The sequence below is a fragment of the Rhinoraja longicauda genome, chromosome 25 (genome assembly GCF_053455715.1).
Source record: "Rhinoraja longicauda isolate Sanriku21f chromosome 25, sRhiLon1.1, whole genome shotgun sequence".
Classification (NCBI taxonomy): domain Eukaryota; kingdom Metazoa; phylum Chordata; class Chondrichthyes; order Rajiformes; family Arhynchobatidae; genus Rhinoraja; species Rhinoraja longicauda.
Window position 1 is genome coordinate 20,474,481 of NC_135977.1, and position 15,452 is coordinate 20,489,932.

Below are 15,452 nucleotides of genomic sequence, written 5' to 3' on the forward strand. Positions count from 1 at the left end.
GACAACCTATTGCTTAACCCAGCGTCTAGCTGCCTGGCTCACATCCATCCAAACTTTTCTGTCTGAAAAGCAACCCTCTACCACCATCCACTGTCTCCTAACTTCAAGCCAATTTTGTCTCCGTTTGGCTGACTCGCCGTGGATCCAATATGCTAACCTTCCAGACCAGCCTCCCATGCAGTAGCTTGTCAGTGTTTCCTGTCTCCACCTATATCCTTTCTTTGTCCCGCCCCCGCCTGACATCAGTCTGATGAAGGGTCTCAACACGAAACATCACCCATTCCTTCTCTCAAAGATGCTGCCTGATCTGCTGAGTTACTCCAGCATTTTGTGATACCTTCAATTTGTACCAGCATCTGCAGTTATTTTCCTACACATATTTGTCTTAAGTATTTTTTTTCTCTTCACATACCTAAAGAAGCTTTTATGGTCCTCCTTTATATTCTTGGCTAGCTTACCTTCAAACTTCATCTTTTCTCCTCATATTGCCTTTTCAGTTACCTTCTGTTGATCCTTAAAGGTTGCCCAATCCTCTGGCTTCCCGCTCATCTTTGCTATGTTATACGTCTTCTCTTTTATTTTTATACTGTCCTTGACTTCCCTTGTCAGCCACAGTCGCCTCTTACTCCCCTTAGAATCTTTCTTCCTCTTTGGAATGAAATGACCTTGCATCTTCTGAATTATTCCCAGAAACACCTGCCATTGCTGTTCCACCGTCATCCCTGCTTGGATCCCTTTCCAGTCAACTTTGGCCAACTCCTCCCTCATGCTGACATAGTCCCCTTTGTTCAACTGCAATATTGACATTTCTGATTTTATCTTCTCCCTCTCAAATTGCAGATTGAAACTTATCATGTTTCTTTTTTTGTTTTGTGTTGGTTTGTGGTTGTGTGTGTAATTGCTTATTTTATTGCTCTTATTGTTGGACTGTGGGTGATGAAATCTCTTCCAAAAGACTTGTTTTTTTTGGATGACAATAAAGGTAATTCTGATTCTGATTCTTCTGATTCTGATGTTATGGTCACCACCTCCCAATGGTTCCTTTACCTTGAATTCCCTTATCAAATCCGGTTCATTACACAACACTAAATCCAGATTGCCTTATCCCTGGTGGGATCCAGTTCAAGCTGCTCTAAGAATCCATCTCGGAGGCACTCCACAAACTCCCTTTCTTGGGGTCCAGTACCAACCTGATTTTCCCAGTCTACCTGCATGTTGAAATCTCCCTTAACCACCATGGCATTACCTTTGCGACATGCCAGTTTTAACTCTTGATTCAACTTGCACCCTGTATCCAGTCTACTGTTTGGGGGGCTGTAGATAACTCCCATTAGGGTCTTTTTACTCTTACAATTTCTCAGTTCTATCCACAATATAAGAGGCTAATAAAGTAAAAATGTGTTTGTAATTTCATTCTAAAGTTGAATGGATTTTCAGAATAATGCAAGAAGTTGAAAATCAAGGAAGATGACCCATGGAGTCGTTCATAGTGTATTAAGCTGGTATGAACATACCCCAGCAATCAGATCATTTATTAGGTGATACTTGCTATGGATATTTAGAATAAAAGTATAAATTGTGGAGGATATTCTGCAGGTCAGGCAGCGTCTATGAAGGCTTTAGAAGGATGAGAGAGGATCTTATAGAAACATATAAAGGGTAGATGCAGAAAAAATGTTCCCGATGTTGGGGGAGTCCAGAACCAGGGGTCACAGTTTAAGAATAAGGGGTATACCATTTACGACCGAGATGAGGCAAAACCTTTTCATCCAGAGATTGTGAATCTGTGGAATTCTCTGCCACAGAAGGCAGTGGAGGCCAAATCGCTGGATGTTTTCAAGAGAGAATTTTGCTCTTAGGGCTAATGAAATCAAGGGATATGGGGAAAAAGCAGGAACGGGGTATTGATTTTAGATGATCAGCCATGATCGAGTTGAATGGCGGTGCTGGCTCGAAGGGCCGAATGGCCTACTGCTACTCCTATTTTTTAATGTTTCTATGTTTCTAAGATGGAGGACAAGAGTCAATGTCTCACATCAATGAGGTTGCAGTGCCTGTGAAACAGTAACTCTATCCCTCTTTCTCCACAAATGCTGTCTGACTCACTGAGTATGCCCAGTGTTGATTTTATTTCAGAGTTTCACCATCTCAAGTTTTTGATTTTCTGTGGAAAGGGTCCTGATTTCCCACTACAACTTTGAGAGAAAGAATGGAATAAAATGCAGTTTATGCCCTTGCTCCAGGCATTTTGCTGATAATCCACTGAAATTACAGCAAGAAATTTTCATACCTAAATAATTATTGCTTCGCATGCCACAGCAATTGATGTTCAATCCTAACCTCGGGCACTTTACTGGGTGTAGTTTGCATGTTCACTCAATAAATAAATGGGTTCCTACCAGATGCTCCATTTGTCTCTCATATACCAAGGATGTGTTAGTTGATTAATCAGCTACTGCAAATTACCCATTAGTGTAGGCAAGTGGCAAGAGAATCAGACCACGAATGGATATACGGGAGAGAGCAAGTTGTGAATGTACAAGGAATTTGGGACTGCATTGAGATAAATGGAGTGCTTTGCTGGAAATAGCATAGTCCTGAAAGGCTGAGTCATAATTAACTAAGTAAAGACCTATCTCTGTGTGCATACACAGTGAAAATAGAATTTGATCTCTGATTTACAATTTAGGCAGAAGGCTGGGAACCATTTCTCTTACTAGGTTATATTGTGAATGTTTTGGCACGAAAGATAGATCTGGGATAAAAAGCTACTTAGAACAGTGATGATTTGGATAACCTGTTTGCATTTGACGGGGACCTCAAATTAAAAATTGAAGTAATATATGTCAAGAAGTTCTAATGATAACACCTCGGACTCTGTGGAAACAGAATGAATCCCCAATTTAGGTGAATATATTTCACATAAAGCCAAAATTCTAATTTCAAATGAGTAAAACTGAAAATAAAAATATCAAAGTAATATAACATGAATAAAGCTTTAAAGCCAACTCACTTACTGTGTACTATGGAGTCCACTTTTGTACATAGAATGCTATTTTATTTGGCTAAATGTGTTAAAAACTTGTATTCAGTGCAAGAATGAAGCAATAATCATAGTCATAATTGAGATGATATGCTTGATCATATTGTTTCTGTAAAGTTAGACACACACACACACAAGCAAGAGATACTGGAACAATAAATAGAAATAAATAAAAAATAAGATCATATACATTTTCTATCCACAATTTATTTTGGGGTTGCAGCCAATGCATATAATTTACCCCCTATTTTCTAGCAGTTGTCTAATTTTACCACTTCTCCTCAATGCTCACATCAGAAATTGTTTCAAATGCAGTTCCCTTTTTGTTTAAAGCTCACAATCTGTTCATTTTAATCTAATTTTAGATGCTTTTTCTCTTAACATGAGATATACTAAAAGTGGTAAAAATGGCCGTCAGGCCCCTCTGCCTAATAGGGCTTGTCATATTACCTCATTTACTTCCGCTTTCTCACAACAATAGCATACATGATGGAAACTTCTGGTGAAGGATTCAATTTTTAGGAAAAGTCAAACAAATTCATTGCCACCAAATTTCTAATTCAAATAGAAATTCCTTGAGCACCAAAGGCAACAAAAACAAAAATACAATTCTCTAAGGTCTGAAGGATCTCCTTTTCATAAAAACGGGGATCGTTGTGAATCATTGAGGATGATTACCTCAGATATCTAAAAATGAAATGCCAACCTAGTATGGTTGCAACATACAACTGTGTGCATGTGTGCGTGATATCATTGATACTTCACCAGGGCTCTTTAGCTTCTCAATAAACCTCCAGGGCATCTACAACTGAAGGACTGCAATAGTTTAAGAGTACAGTTCACTACTGTACAGTCTGAAGAAGGGTCTCGACCCGAAACGTCACCCATTCCATCTCTCCAGAGATGCTGCCTGTCCCGCTAAGTTACTCAAGCTTTTTGTGTCTATCTACAGTTCACTACTATCCTCTTAAGATCCATTACAGCAATAAGGGCAGCACAATGGCGCAGTGGTAGAACTGCTGCCTCACAGCACCAGAGACCCAGGTTCAATCCTGAATACAGGTACTGTCTGTGCAGAGTTTGTACAATTCCCTCGTGTGTTTTCTCCTGCTGCTCCAATTTCCTCCCACATTCCAAAGACGTATGGGTTGATTGGCTTCTGTAAATTGCCCCTAGCGTGCAAGATGTGAATGTGGGATAACATAGAACTAGTGTATGGGTGATCAATAGTCGGCATGGGCTTGGTGGGCTGAAGGACCTGTTTCCATCTCTAGACTCCTAACTTTAAATTCTGTCCAAATTCCCCAAATTCAATTGAATATATTCCTTTATTCGTCCCACACCGGAGAAATTTAAAATAAAACTTTAAAAATAACGGACTCTTTAGCCCAAAAGATCCACTTCAGGTTTTGGTTTATTATTGTCACGTGTACTGAGGTACAGTGAAAAGCTATGTTTTGCATGCTGTCTGATCAAATCAGATAGTACTGTACATAAATGCAAATAAGCCAAACTCAAGTACAATGCCAGCTGTGATGCTTATATACACTAATCTCATTTGCCCACATTAGGCTCGTATACCTCCATTTCTTTTCTATCCAAGTACGTCCAAATTGTAATTGTAATAGTTGTAATTGTATCTCCTCTACCATCTCCTCTGGCAGCTCATACAATATAAACAGCATCCTCAGTGCGAAAATCCTGCCCTTCTCCCCTTTCACCTTAGATCTATGTCTTCTCCTTTAGACTTCCCTGCACTAGGAAAAGACTGACTATGTCCACCTCCCTCATATTTACATAAAACTGTATAAGCTTACCTCTCAATCAGCTTCGTTCCAATGAAATTAGACCTAGCCTATCCATTCTCTCCTTGTAACTAGAGCCCTCCATTCCAGGCAACATCCGGGTGAATCACTTCTGTGATTTTTGCTGATATATACATCCTTCCTACAATGTAGCAACCACGACTGTACACAATACTTCGAGTGTGGCCTGACCAATGCCTTTCATAGCTGCAATGTGATATCTCAACTCGTAAGCACAGTATCCTAGCTTATGAAAGCTAGCTTGCTGAGTGCCTTCTTCATTGCCCTGTTTGCCTGTGTCACCATTTCATGGGGCTATGAACTTGCACCCCAAAATCCCTCTGTACATCAACTCCCCTAAGGTTCCTGCGATTTACTGCATATGGCCTGTTAGTATTTGATATCCCAAATTGTGTTGCAAATTGCAAGACTGCAAAGGATTTTCAATCTCTTACCTACCTGACGTCTGCAAACCAGAGATTCTTTCTGTCTCTCTTCCACATCTCCATCCCCTGAAACCTCTGATTATTTCATCATCATCTATTGACCTCTGCTTCTTTTTCTCCTTTGATACTAAATGATTTGTAATTTGACATAATGAGGACCACCATGCTGCTTAAAGCTTTTGAGGTGCAAGTTGCGAGTAAATACTATATGTGTCTCTTAAATGCCATCGCGGGACCTTTCCCACTCTTTCCCTTATCCTTTCACTTGCTGCCCTACCCAACAACATCAATCCATCCCAACAAAGGGGTTTTCGACCTGAAACATTAACTCTCTTCTTCCTTCTGACAGATTCTGCCTGACCCGCTGAATGTTTCTAGAAGTTTCTGTTTTTATTTTAGATTTCCAGCATCTACATTTTTTTACTTTAAACATCAATCGATCCATCAGTCCCACCAATTGGTGAGAGAACAATACCAATAGATAGCACACACTTTGGAGAGGAAATTATAAATTTTAAAGATTATTTGTAACCAGAGTGTGACATCTGCACTGGCTAGAAAATGGATTTACTGCTTCCAATCAGAAGCCTCACAGCACTGATGATAATAAACCCAACTAACCCAATCATATATTCCTTTAGGTAGGGAGGCCTGATCAATGCACAATATTCCATGTGCAGTTTATAGAGAGCTTATTTGATTTTAGCAATAAAGGCAAACATGGTGTTTGCCTCCTTAGCTGCTGACTATGCTGCACATTTTCTTATAATGATCATTGGAACAAAGATGGCCATATCCTTGTGAATAGCAACACTTTTCAAACCCCCATCCTCTAAAAAATACTCATTGTAGATGGCTTCACATTTGTCCACATTATTTTCAACCTACTATACCCTTGTCTTTTCACTTAGCCAGTAAAATATCCCTTGCATCTTCTTCACAACCCACAATGCCACTCAGCTTTGCATTATTATCAACCCCAAATGTATGTAATCCCCCTTATCCATATCATTGACTTTGAACAGGGAGGGTGCCAGCATCAATCTCAAATGCACCCCATTTGTCACAGCCAAAAAATAACCCTGTTATTTCTGCACCTTTTCCCTGTCTGTTATATGATTTCCCATTCTCAACAGTTTATTATTCCACTCCATGTGCTCAAATTTTGTTCCGTAGCCTCTTGGTTGATCAAAGATCTTTTGAAATACCATTTGCAGTACATCAACTTGTTGCCCTTCATCTATTCTGCTGATTACAACCTCCATACGTCCTAAACAGTTCAGTCAAGCCCAATTTCCCTTTCATAAATCCATGTCAACTTTGCCCAATTATATTTTTATATTTCAAACTGTTCCATTTATTGTCACATTTTCATTTGCAGTTACACATTGTTAGCTGTAGAAAGCAAATTATGTTCCAATCGCTCCCTCAAAGAGTTTATTTTTTGATACATAGCCTAGAAACAGGCCCTTTGGCCCACCAAATCCATGGCAACCATCAATCACTCTACCACAGTGGTTCCACATTATCCCACTGTACCTGCACATTAGGGGCAATTTACAGAAGCCAATTAACACACAAACCCGCACATCTTTGGAATGTGAGAGGAAACCCTATCACCTGGAGTAAACCCACGCAGTCAGAGGGAGAATGTGCAAACTCCATGCAGACAGCACCCAAGGTCAGGATTGAACCTGGGTCTCTAGCGCTGTGAGGCAGCACCTCTACCAGCTACACCACTGTGCTGCCATCTTCGGTAAAGATGCAACGGCAATATAAAGATTCCTCAAAGTAAAAGTTCATATTCCAATAATATTGCTTTGTATTCATGAGTTCACACTTAGCTCTAATAGTTAGGAAGGCTTCACCAACTGAATTAATTACTAGAACTTCAGCAGCTAATGAAAAATCTAGATTCCACACATATATTGATGTGACTTGCAAAAATCACAACGAACTGACAGAAATGCAAAACAAGCAGATTTTCTACCATTGTACCGCAAAGTGTCCAGTGCACCCACACAAATGACCCAGTGACCTCCATGTACAATAATTTCAAAAGAATTTTCTGTGCAGTCCACAACGATAACAAAACCTCACACTAAAATAAACTGGTTGTCAGATTGTCATTCTCTAAAGTTGCCAAACCAGTAATAAAAATATTTAAGTAGGTTTGCTTAAAATTAAGTAACACAATGGGATAAATTATGATGATGACTCGTGATTTTTTTTTAGCGATTACGGAACAAAGTGTGTGAAACGCCTGGAACCTGAGAGAGCAAATTGAGTTTAACAACTGCTCTGCCCCCCATTTGTGTGGATACAGATCCATATTAACTCTGAACTCTAACTAAGTATTGTTAGTTTACCCAATACCAACAATAGCAAGTGGAGAAGAGTCTCACAATTTAGCTTGGGACGTCTTGGTCTGATCTTTTAAATTCGTGGAGTACTGTGCATTTTGGTGAAAACTAAATCTGTGTGCAAAGCACTGGAAGGTAAGATGGAGAGAAGCAACACAATTGATGTTAAAGTAGGCACCTCTAAGCCATCGCAGCAGGAAGTGGTCATCCTGGACAGGAAGATTTGGCAAAATATCTTGAATATTCTCTCGGAACTGTGAACAGAAAAAAAAGATATAATCACAATAACATCACACGCGCAATTTTAAATGGTACATTTGTAGTACTAACTGGTCATTTGTGGAACCTAGAAGCGCAGAACAAGCGCTAATAATGCTTTGAAAGCACTTTGTCCTGCCTTATAGCCAGTTCTTTTAAACCACAAGCATCTAAGGATCCCTGAGGATTTCATGAAATGCTTGACAGCCATGCCAAAGGGATCTGTGTAGCAGCACACCCACTTCTGTTTGGCAAGCAACACAAATATTTGCAAAAACAAATAGAGCTCTTCATAGTTCTGAGAAAACACTGAATTTACCCTAAACAGATGATATCCGAATATATATGTCAGTTGTTATAAAACATCAAATAACATCATAAAACATACATATGAATATATATTTTACACTCGTGGAGGCTTGAATTAATTGCATTAAGCACGGCCTAATTTGTTGCAATGAAAGATCAATGAAGATAAGGGAATGCAGATTTCTGAGAAGATTAAAGTCCAAATCTTTCTGCATACATTCAAATGTAATTACAAATGACATTAATTTCTTTGAAAGCTAGAAGGTTTTCAGAATAATTGTTATGTCCATGGAAGGCATTCTCAAAATGTGCATGTTGTCATTTAGTTCGATGAATAATTAGTTCCATTGAACAAAATCACATGCTGAATGTCCTATACGAAAAACAGTTAAAGTAATATGAGGTCAAGACGTATTTATGGAAAGAAAAAATCAGTTCGCTTTTCAAGTCAATGATGTTCTGTTAGAGCATGCAAAATTGATCAAGGGTGGACATCAATGTTATTGCAAATAGTTACCAATGGCAACAATAAGTTAAGTTATTATGAAGCTACAACTGTTGATGAACTGCACCTTTACCTCCAATTAGTAATTGAAACATACATCATGGAAACAGCCCTTCGCCCCACCAAGTCCACGCCGACCATCAATCACCCGTTCACACTGGTTCTACGTTTAACCACTTTCTCATCCACTCCTTGCACACTCGGGGCAATTTACAGAGGATAACTAACCAACAAACCCTGTATGTCTTTGGGATGTGAGAAGAAACAGGAGCACTCAGAGGAAACCCACACCATCACAGGAAGAATGAGCAAACTCCACACAGACAGCACCTGAGTTCAGGTTTGAACCTAAGTCTCTGGCGCTGTGAGGCAGCAGCTTCACCAGCTGCATCACTGGGCCATCTGGGATATAGATAGTCCAGATACCTCTGGGTGATCGAAATATCCTCTATATTTGATATTTCATTTTCTTTTTACTTGCATTGTACATGTCAAGGAAACACTGTAATAATTGGCGGTGCAGGGAAAGGAAGTACCGCACAGATGCAGTGAGTATGCTTCCGGAAGTCTGAGCTGAATAATGTCTTTGGAAAAGTGCAGGGTGAACTGTACTGAGTATATAATGCAATGCCAGTTCTGGGAATGGTCACAAAAACAAAAATGTTTCATTCCCAACTTATCATTCCTAAACTAGATTGCAGAGTGCAAATTGACTATTTTCTAAATTATAGCAAGGACCTATTTAACAGGCCACATAGTGGCACAGCTGGTAGAGCAGCTTCCTTGCAGGTCCAGGGACCTGGGTTCGATTCTGACCTCAGTTACTGTCTGCCTGGGGTTTGCAAGTTCTCCCTGTGACTGCGTGGGTTTCATCCGAGTGCTCATGTTTCTTCTCACATTCCTCTCACATCCCAAAGGGGTTTTTAAGTTATTTGAACTCTGTAAATTGCCCCTAGTGTGTAGGGCATGTGTAGAACTAGTGTGTGAAAGAGTGAGCAATGATTGGTGTGGGCTCAGTGTTTCCATGCTGTATTTGTAAAATAAACAAAACTAATTTCATTTTCTCTTTCTTAGTGAATGCCCAAGAGAGAGGCTCATCAGTAAACATCTTTATAGTTGGAATGCAGAGTAGTAAAGATCCTAGTAATGATTCGGCCCAAATGTACAATCCCATTGCAAATGGGGCTAAGCCAGCATTTAAATAAAGTGCCAAATAAGCTATTTTAAAACTCAGCCCCAGAAACAAATCCCATCAATGATTATGTAAATAATCACTACAATTTTTTTGTAATTCACTTTAACTGTACTTATATTCTAAACCAATCAGTTACAATATTTTTAAAGAAAAGGAGTTGAAAGGTGTGTCTTCAGTTATTCCCTTTATCCTACATCTGTGCACTGTGGAAGGCTCAATTGTAATCATGTATAGCATTTCTGCAGTCTGGACAGCACACAACCAAAAAGCGTTTCCCTGCACCTCAATACACGTGACAATAAACTAAACTAAACATCCACAGTAATGGCTATTGGGTGGTTTATTCTGTGATGGCAACAACGAACTCTCAAATTCACAATTTAGACATTACTGGAGAAATTATAGTTAGGGAGAGTGTAGAATGAAATTCCTACTTTTCTGCCAGGGTTAACAAGGGAGTAGAGCAGTGTCCCAGGAAATTCTAGTACAGTGTAAGTACTGGTCTAGATCACTTGGTCAACAACTCTTGGAAAGAGCAGTGGATCTTCTTCATAGGCAATCCCTCGATTTCAATAGGAAATGAGGTGGCTGCTAAGGCCTGTGTTGGAACTGCAGGCTCTGCTCACAATGGGGGCAGCTTGGAATTGATGGGTTTTGGGGGATGTTCCAAGATTCTTCCACTGTTTGTGCATGTTTATTCTATGTGCTTCTGTTGTAATAATTCTAAGTGCTCAGTATCTCCCCACGTGTTCCATCTCTGTGGAATTTTGTGAGGTGGAGGTAGATTGTTGAGGACACCTATCATCTGAATGTTTAGTGCAAGGTCCATATTGTTATCCTCTTCAATGAAGGAGCTCAAATATCTTAGATGTGCCCATACAGAAACAATATATGTGAACTCTAAACCAATGAGTGGACTTGAGATGATTTGGGTATGGTCCATAAAGAAAGAGAGATAAAACAGCAATTTTGGAGATGTGGCACAGTAGATCTGGTAGACAGGATCCTAGTTGCAACTCAGGAGGAACTCCTTGGCTGCTGGGAGATATTTGAGGAGGATCCTTGCAATAACTTTTCAGGTGGCAGATAACAGAAAAACTGCTAACTGCAGAATCAAACTTGCTTCCTTTCTTTATGATATCCATATCACTGGTTCTCCAAGACCACCAACATCCACACCTCTTCCCAGATGAGGGAGGCTACATCATGAATTCACTCCAGAATTCAGAACAAAGGGGATGGTGCCCAACCCAGGCAACTATTTATGTACTAGCCACAGAAGCAGATCTGCAAATCACATATTACAATCGCTCCACACTTTTGAATCTCACTCCTGCAGATCTGTACACTATGAATGGCTCGATTGTAATCATGTACAGTATTGTCTTTCCACTGTCTGGTTAGCATGCAACAAAAGCTTTTCACTGTACCTTGGTACACATGACAACAAACTAAAACTGAAAGCTGAACTGAAATACTTGTTCAGCAGATTTTAGTGCTTCAACGCAATTAACTGTACACAAGGTTCCAGAAAATTATTATGTTTTTTTGTCCACTGTGTTATTTTCGTTCAAGATTCCCCACAAGAACCTACAAACCCGCACGTCTTTGGGATGTGGGAGGAAACCCGAACATTTGGAGGAACCAAACGTGGTCATAGGGAGAACACAAACGCCACACAGACAGCACCCGTGGTTCATTAGAATAAATCGTGACACCTCACGTTTACAACCAAACACCTTCTGAAGGAATGTCATGTTAAATCACAGTCAGAGAAAATCATTATGCAGTATTACATAAGAAACGGGTGACACAGTAGCGCAGCGGTAAAGCTGCTGTCTACCTCGGGAGTTGTCTGTGCAGTTTGTACGTTCTCCCTGTGGCCGCGTGAGGGTTTTTTACCGGGTGTTTCGGTTTCCTGCCAAATTCCAAAAGACGAGCAGCTTTGCAGGTTAATTGCCTTCTGTAACATTGACCCTAGTGTGTCGGCTGCGAAAGTGAGATAACGCAGAACTACTGTGAACCTGATTAATGGTCTGCATGAAATCGGTTGCCCGAAGGCCATGTTTTCACGCTGTATCTCTATAAAGTCTAGACAATAAATCCATAAAACAACGACAATATAATTAGGTTGCGCCACATATGAAACAAGCTCAGCGTTGATCCACGGTCATTTCCAAACCTACTTTCGGTTTAAATCTCATTAAAACAGTAACTCGGCGGGTCAGACAGCACCGCTAGAGAACATGCATAGGTGACATTTCTGATCGGGACCCTTCAAATCTCAGCACTAGGATAGCGACACCATCTCAGATGTTATCAAGAGCAGTGCGTGTGGAAAAACGGAATCTCATTTTATGACCCAGGGTAACCTGTAATTACTTTCGTCCTTGCCTTTTGCACACAAAATTCTTCCACCTCGCAACCCGGTTTAGGGAACTAGTTTTGATTGGTATTGAATTGGGATTAGCTGGTGTGGTGTACAACTCTCTAAAACCTGTGTGTACATTCAATCGCAGACGTTGTGAACCCGGTATCCTCAGTTGCTGTCCGCTATTCCAAGGCCTGCAGACCGCAGTCAGTTTACATCTTTCTAGTCTTTCAATGAGGCCATGACAAAATAAATACTTCCTCGCCTATCCATGTGTCGGAGGATCCACTTGGGATATATACGAGATATAAAACGCACGTTGGCTTGATTTGCCCACTGGCTCGCAGTACTTCACCCGCTTACCTTGGCGAGTGTTTCCGCCTGCTTGGGGCTAAGGTCGCCGACTCGACCGCTCATTGCAGCTTCCGCGGTTCAACTGACAACTCGCTTCTGGTGAAATGTTGCTACGCTTCGCCTCGCCCTTGACGCATCGCGCCGCCTCTCCGGTTCTCTCCTCCCTCTGCTGGCCTGACACGGGTGTGTGTATATACACGGCAAACGTCATGCTGGCTTTCTCAGAAAAACAGAAAGCTGTCCCAAAACACAAACAGTGTCATCCACTGTAACCGAGGTTGCAAACTGCAATTATCTTATCCAGAGAAGAAATGCCTCACAGTCTCAAAACAAAATGAACAGAAACAAAGTCCAAATTTGGTAGAAGAGAACGATGGTAGTATATATATATATATAAAGAGAAGCAGCTGATGTGCAGCACTTTGGTCAACGTGGGTTGTTTTTAAATGTGCTATACAAATAAAATTGACTTGACTTGATATCAAGAGTTAAGAGTGTTTAATTGTCATATGTACCGACAATGCAACAATTCCAGCTTTCTTCAACCCAAAAGGGCCCCGACCCGAAATGTCACCTATCCATGTTCTCCAAAGATGCTGCCTAACCCACAGAGGTACTCCAGCACTTTGTGTCCTTTTGTGTACACCAGCATCTGCAGTTCCTTATTAAAATATAATGTAATTAGCTTGAAGTCGGCAGCAATGTCGGCGACGCCCACTTTGCCATGAGAGCGTGTGTAATAGACAATAGGTGCAGGAGGAGGCCATTCGGCCCTTCGAGCCAGCACCGCCATTCAATGTGATAATGGCTGATCATTCTCAATCAGTACCCCGTTCCTGCCTTCTCCCCATATCCCCTGACTCCGCTATCCTTAAGAGCTCTATCCAGCTCTCTCTTGAATGCATTCAGAGAATTGGCCTCCACTGCCTTCTGAGGCAGAGAATTCCACAGATTCACAACTCTGACTGAAAAAGTTTTTCCTCATCTCAGTTCTAAATGGTCTACCCCTTATTCTTAAACTGTGGCCCCTTGTTCTGGACTCCCCCAACATTGGGAACATGTTTCCTGCCTCTAACGTGTCCAACCCCTTAATAATCTTATACGTTTCGATAAGATCTCCTCTCATCCTTCTAAATGAATTGCAATTACCCAATAAGGGAAGAACGAAGTTATTGTCTTTGCACCATAACATAAACATTATATCCTTGAAATGCAATCATTTCTCCCTCCACAACGCCAACACCTTTCACTTTACCTACATACAGTCTGCTATTGAAAATATTGTCCTCCTCCAAACTTGACTATTTCAATCATGGAACACTAAGTGCCGGTGTAACTCAGGAGGACAGGGACGGGCGAGGTTTTGAGTCGGGACCCTTCTTCGGACTGATTGTAGTGTGGGGGACTATTTCAATACTCTACTCGCCAGCTTCTCACTCTTAACGCTCTGTATACTTATGGTAATCCAAAATTCAACACTGTTCGTACGTCACTCTTCGCCCACTATCACAGTGTTTTGCTTCTGTTGCCATCTTTTCCTTCATCTTGACATTGGGATTAAAGTCTTAAATCACCCAAGTTACATATCGAAAATCACTCTGCAAACTTGCTTTTTAGACCAAGGTTGAGGGGAGGCCTGATAATAACATTACAAGAGTTTTCTCGGGTTAGAAATGTCAAAGACTAGAGAGCACAGCTTTAAGGCGGGATTAAGAGGGGCAAAGTTTAAGGGAGATGTATGGGTGCTTTTTTGTATACACAGAGGGTGGTGCATGACTGGAATGCAATGGTCGGGGTGATGTGAAGACAGATATGATAGTGGTATTTAAGAGACTTTTGGATAGGCATGTATATGGATTATGTGCAGGCAGAGATTAGGTTAACTTGGCATCATGTTTGGTGTGGACATTGTGGCCCAAAGGGCCTATTCCTATGCTGTATCAAGGGATCCGTCGTCTGTCCATTCCGTCCACAGAGAAAGTCACACCGCACAGAAACAGGCTCTTCAGCCCAACTTGTTCATACTGGCCATGATGCCCGATCTACGCTAGTGCCATTTGCCCGCATTTGGCTCATCTCCCTTTAAACCCTTCCTAGCCATTTACCTGTCCAAATGTCTTTTCAATTTACATGCCCCAACCACCTCCTCTGAAGTTCCTTTCACACACCCTTACTCTTGCTGTGTAAAGGTTTCAAAGGTCTTTTATAGTCACATGTACCAATTAAGGTTCAGTGAGATGCGAATTACCAGACAGCCATACGAAAAAAAAAAAAAGAGAGTTGTTCCTTCGGTTCCCAGTGAATATTACTCCTCTCACCTTAAACCTATATCCTCTCGTTCTTAATCCCCCCCTACCTGGGTAAAAGGTTCTGTGCATTCCCCTCTCCATTCCCCTCATGATTTTGTACACCTCTATATAAGATCACGCCCCCCTGCGCTCCACAGACGCTGCCTGGTCCGCTCACTTCCTAGAGCAGTGTGCCTTTGCTTTGGCTCAGCACTGCACCATCTGCAGCCCCCTCTTGTCTCCAGCATTTCCCTGTTTGTTTTTTTTGTTTGTTTCAGATCTCCAGCAGCTGCAGAGAGCCATCACTTTCAAGCCAAACCCCTTGACGTGATGCTCGGGTTGTGATCACTTGCCTCCACCATCCGTTGCGTTGACAAGACGCCGGTGATCCAGCAAGACTCCTAGCCTCATGAACTGACAGCCAGCTCAGGCAGGAAAAAAAATGTTAATATTGAGGGGTTAATATTGCTGCTCCCTGATGCCAATAAGAGACTAATTTCGTCTTTTTGTTTTTG

At 41.1% G+C, this 15,452-nt stretch overlaps 1 protein-coding gene across 2 annotated transcripts in view; it reads right to left on the reverse strand.

Annotated features, from left to right (window-relative positions):
- Positions 1 to 12,798, reverse strand: part of LOC144605907 (SEC14-like protein 2) — a 46,909-nt gene extending 34,111 nt beyond the window's left edge. For both annotated transcript variants that reach the window (XM_078421564.1, XM_078421563.1), the window contains exons 1-2: positions 12,659 to 12,798; positions 7,836 to 7,911 (exon numbers count right to left, since the gene is read on the reverse strand). In XM_078421564.1, coding sequence (XP_078277690.1) covers positions 7,836 to 7,911; positions 12,659 to 12,712 — 130 coding nt within the window. In that variant the 5' untranslated portion in view covers positions 12,713 to 12,798. The remainder of the gene's footprint in view (positions 1 to 7,835; positions 7,912 to 12,658) is intronic.
- Positions 12,799 to 15,452: the final 2,654 nt, after the last annotated feature.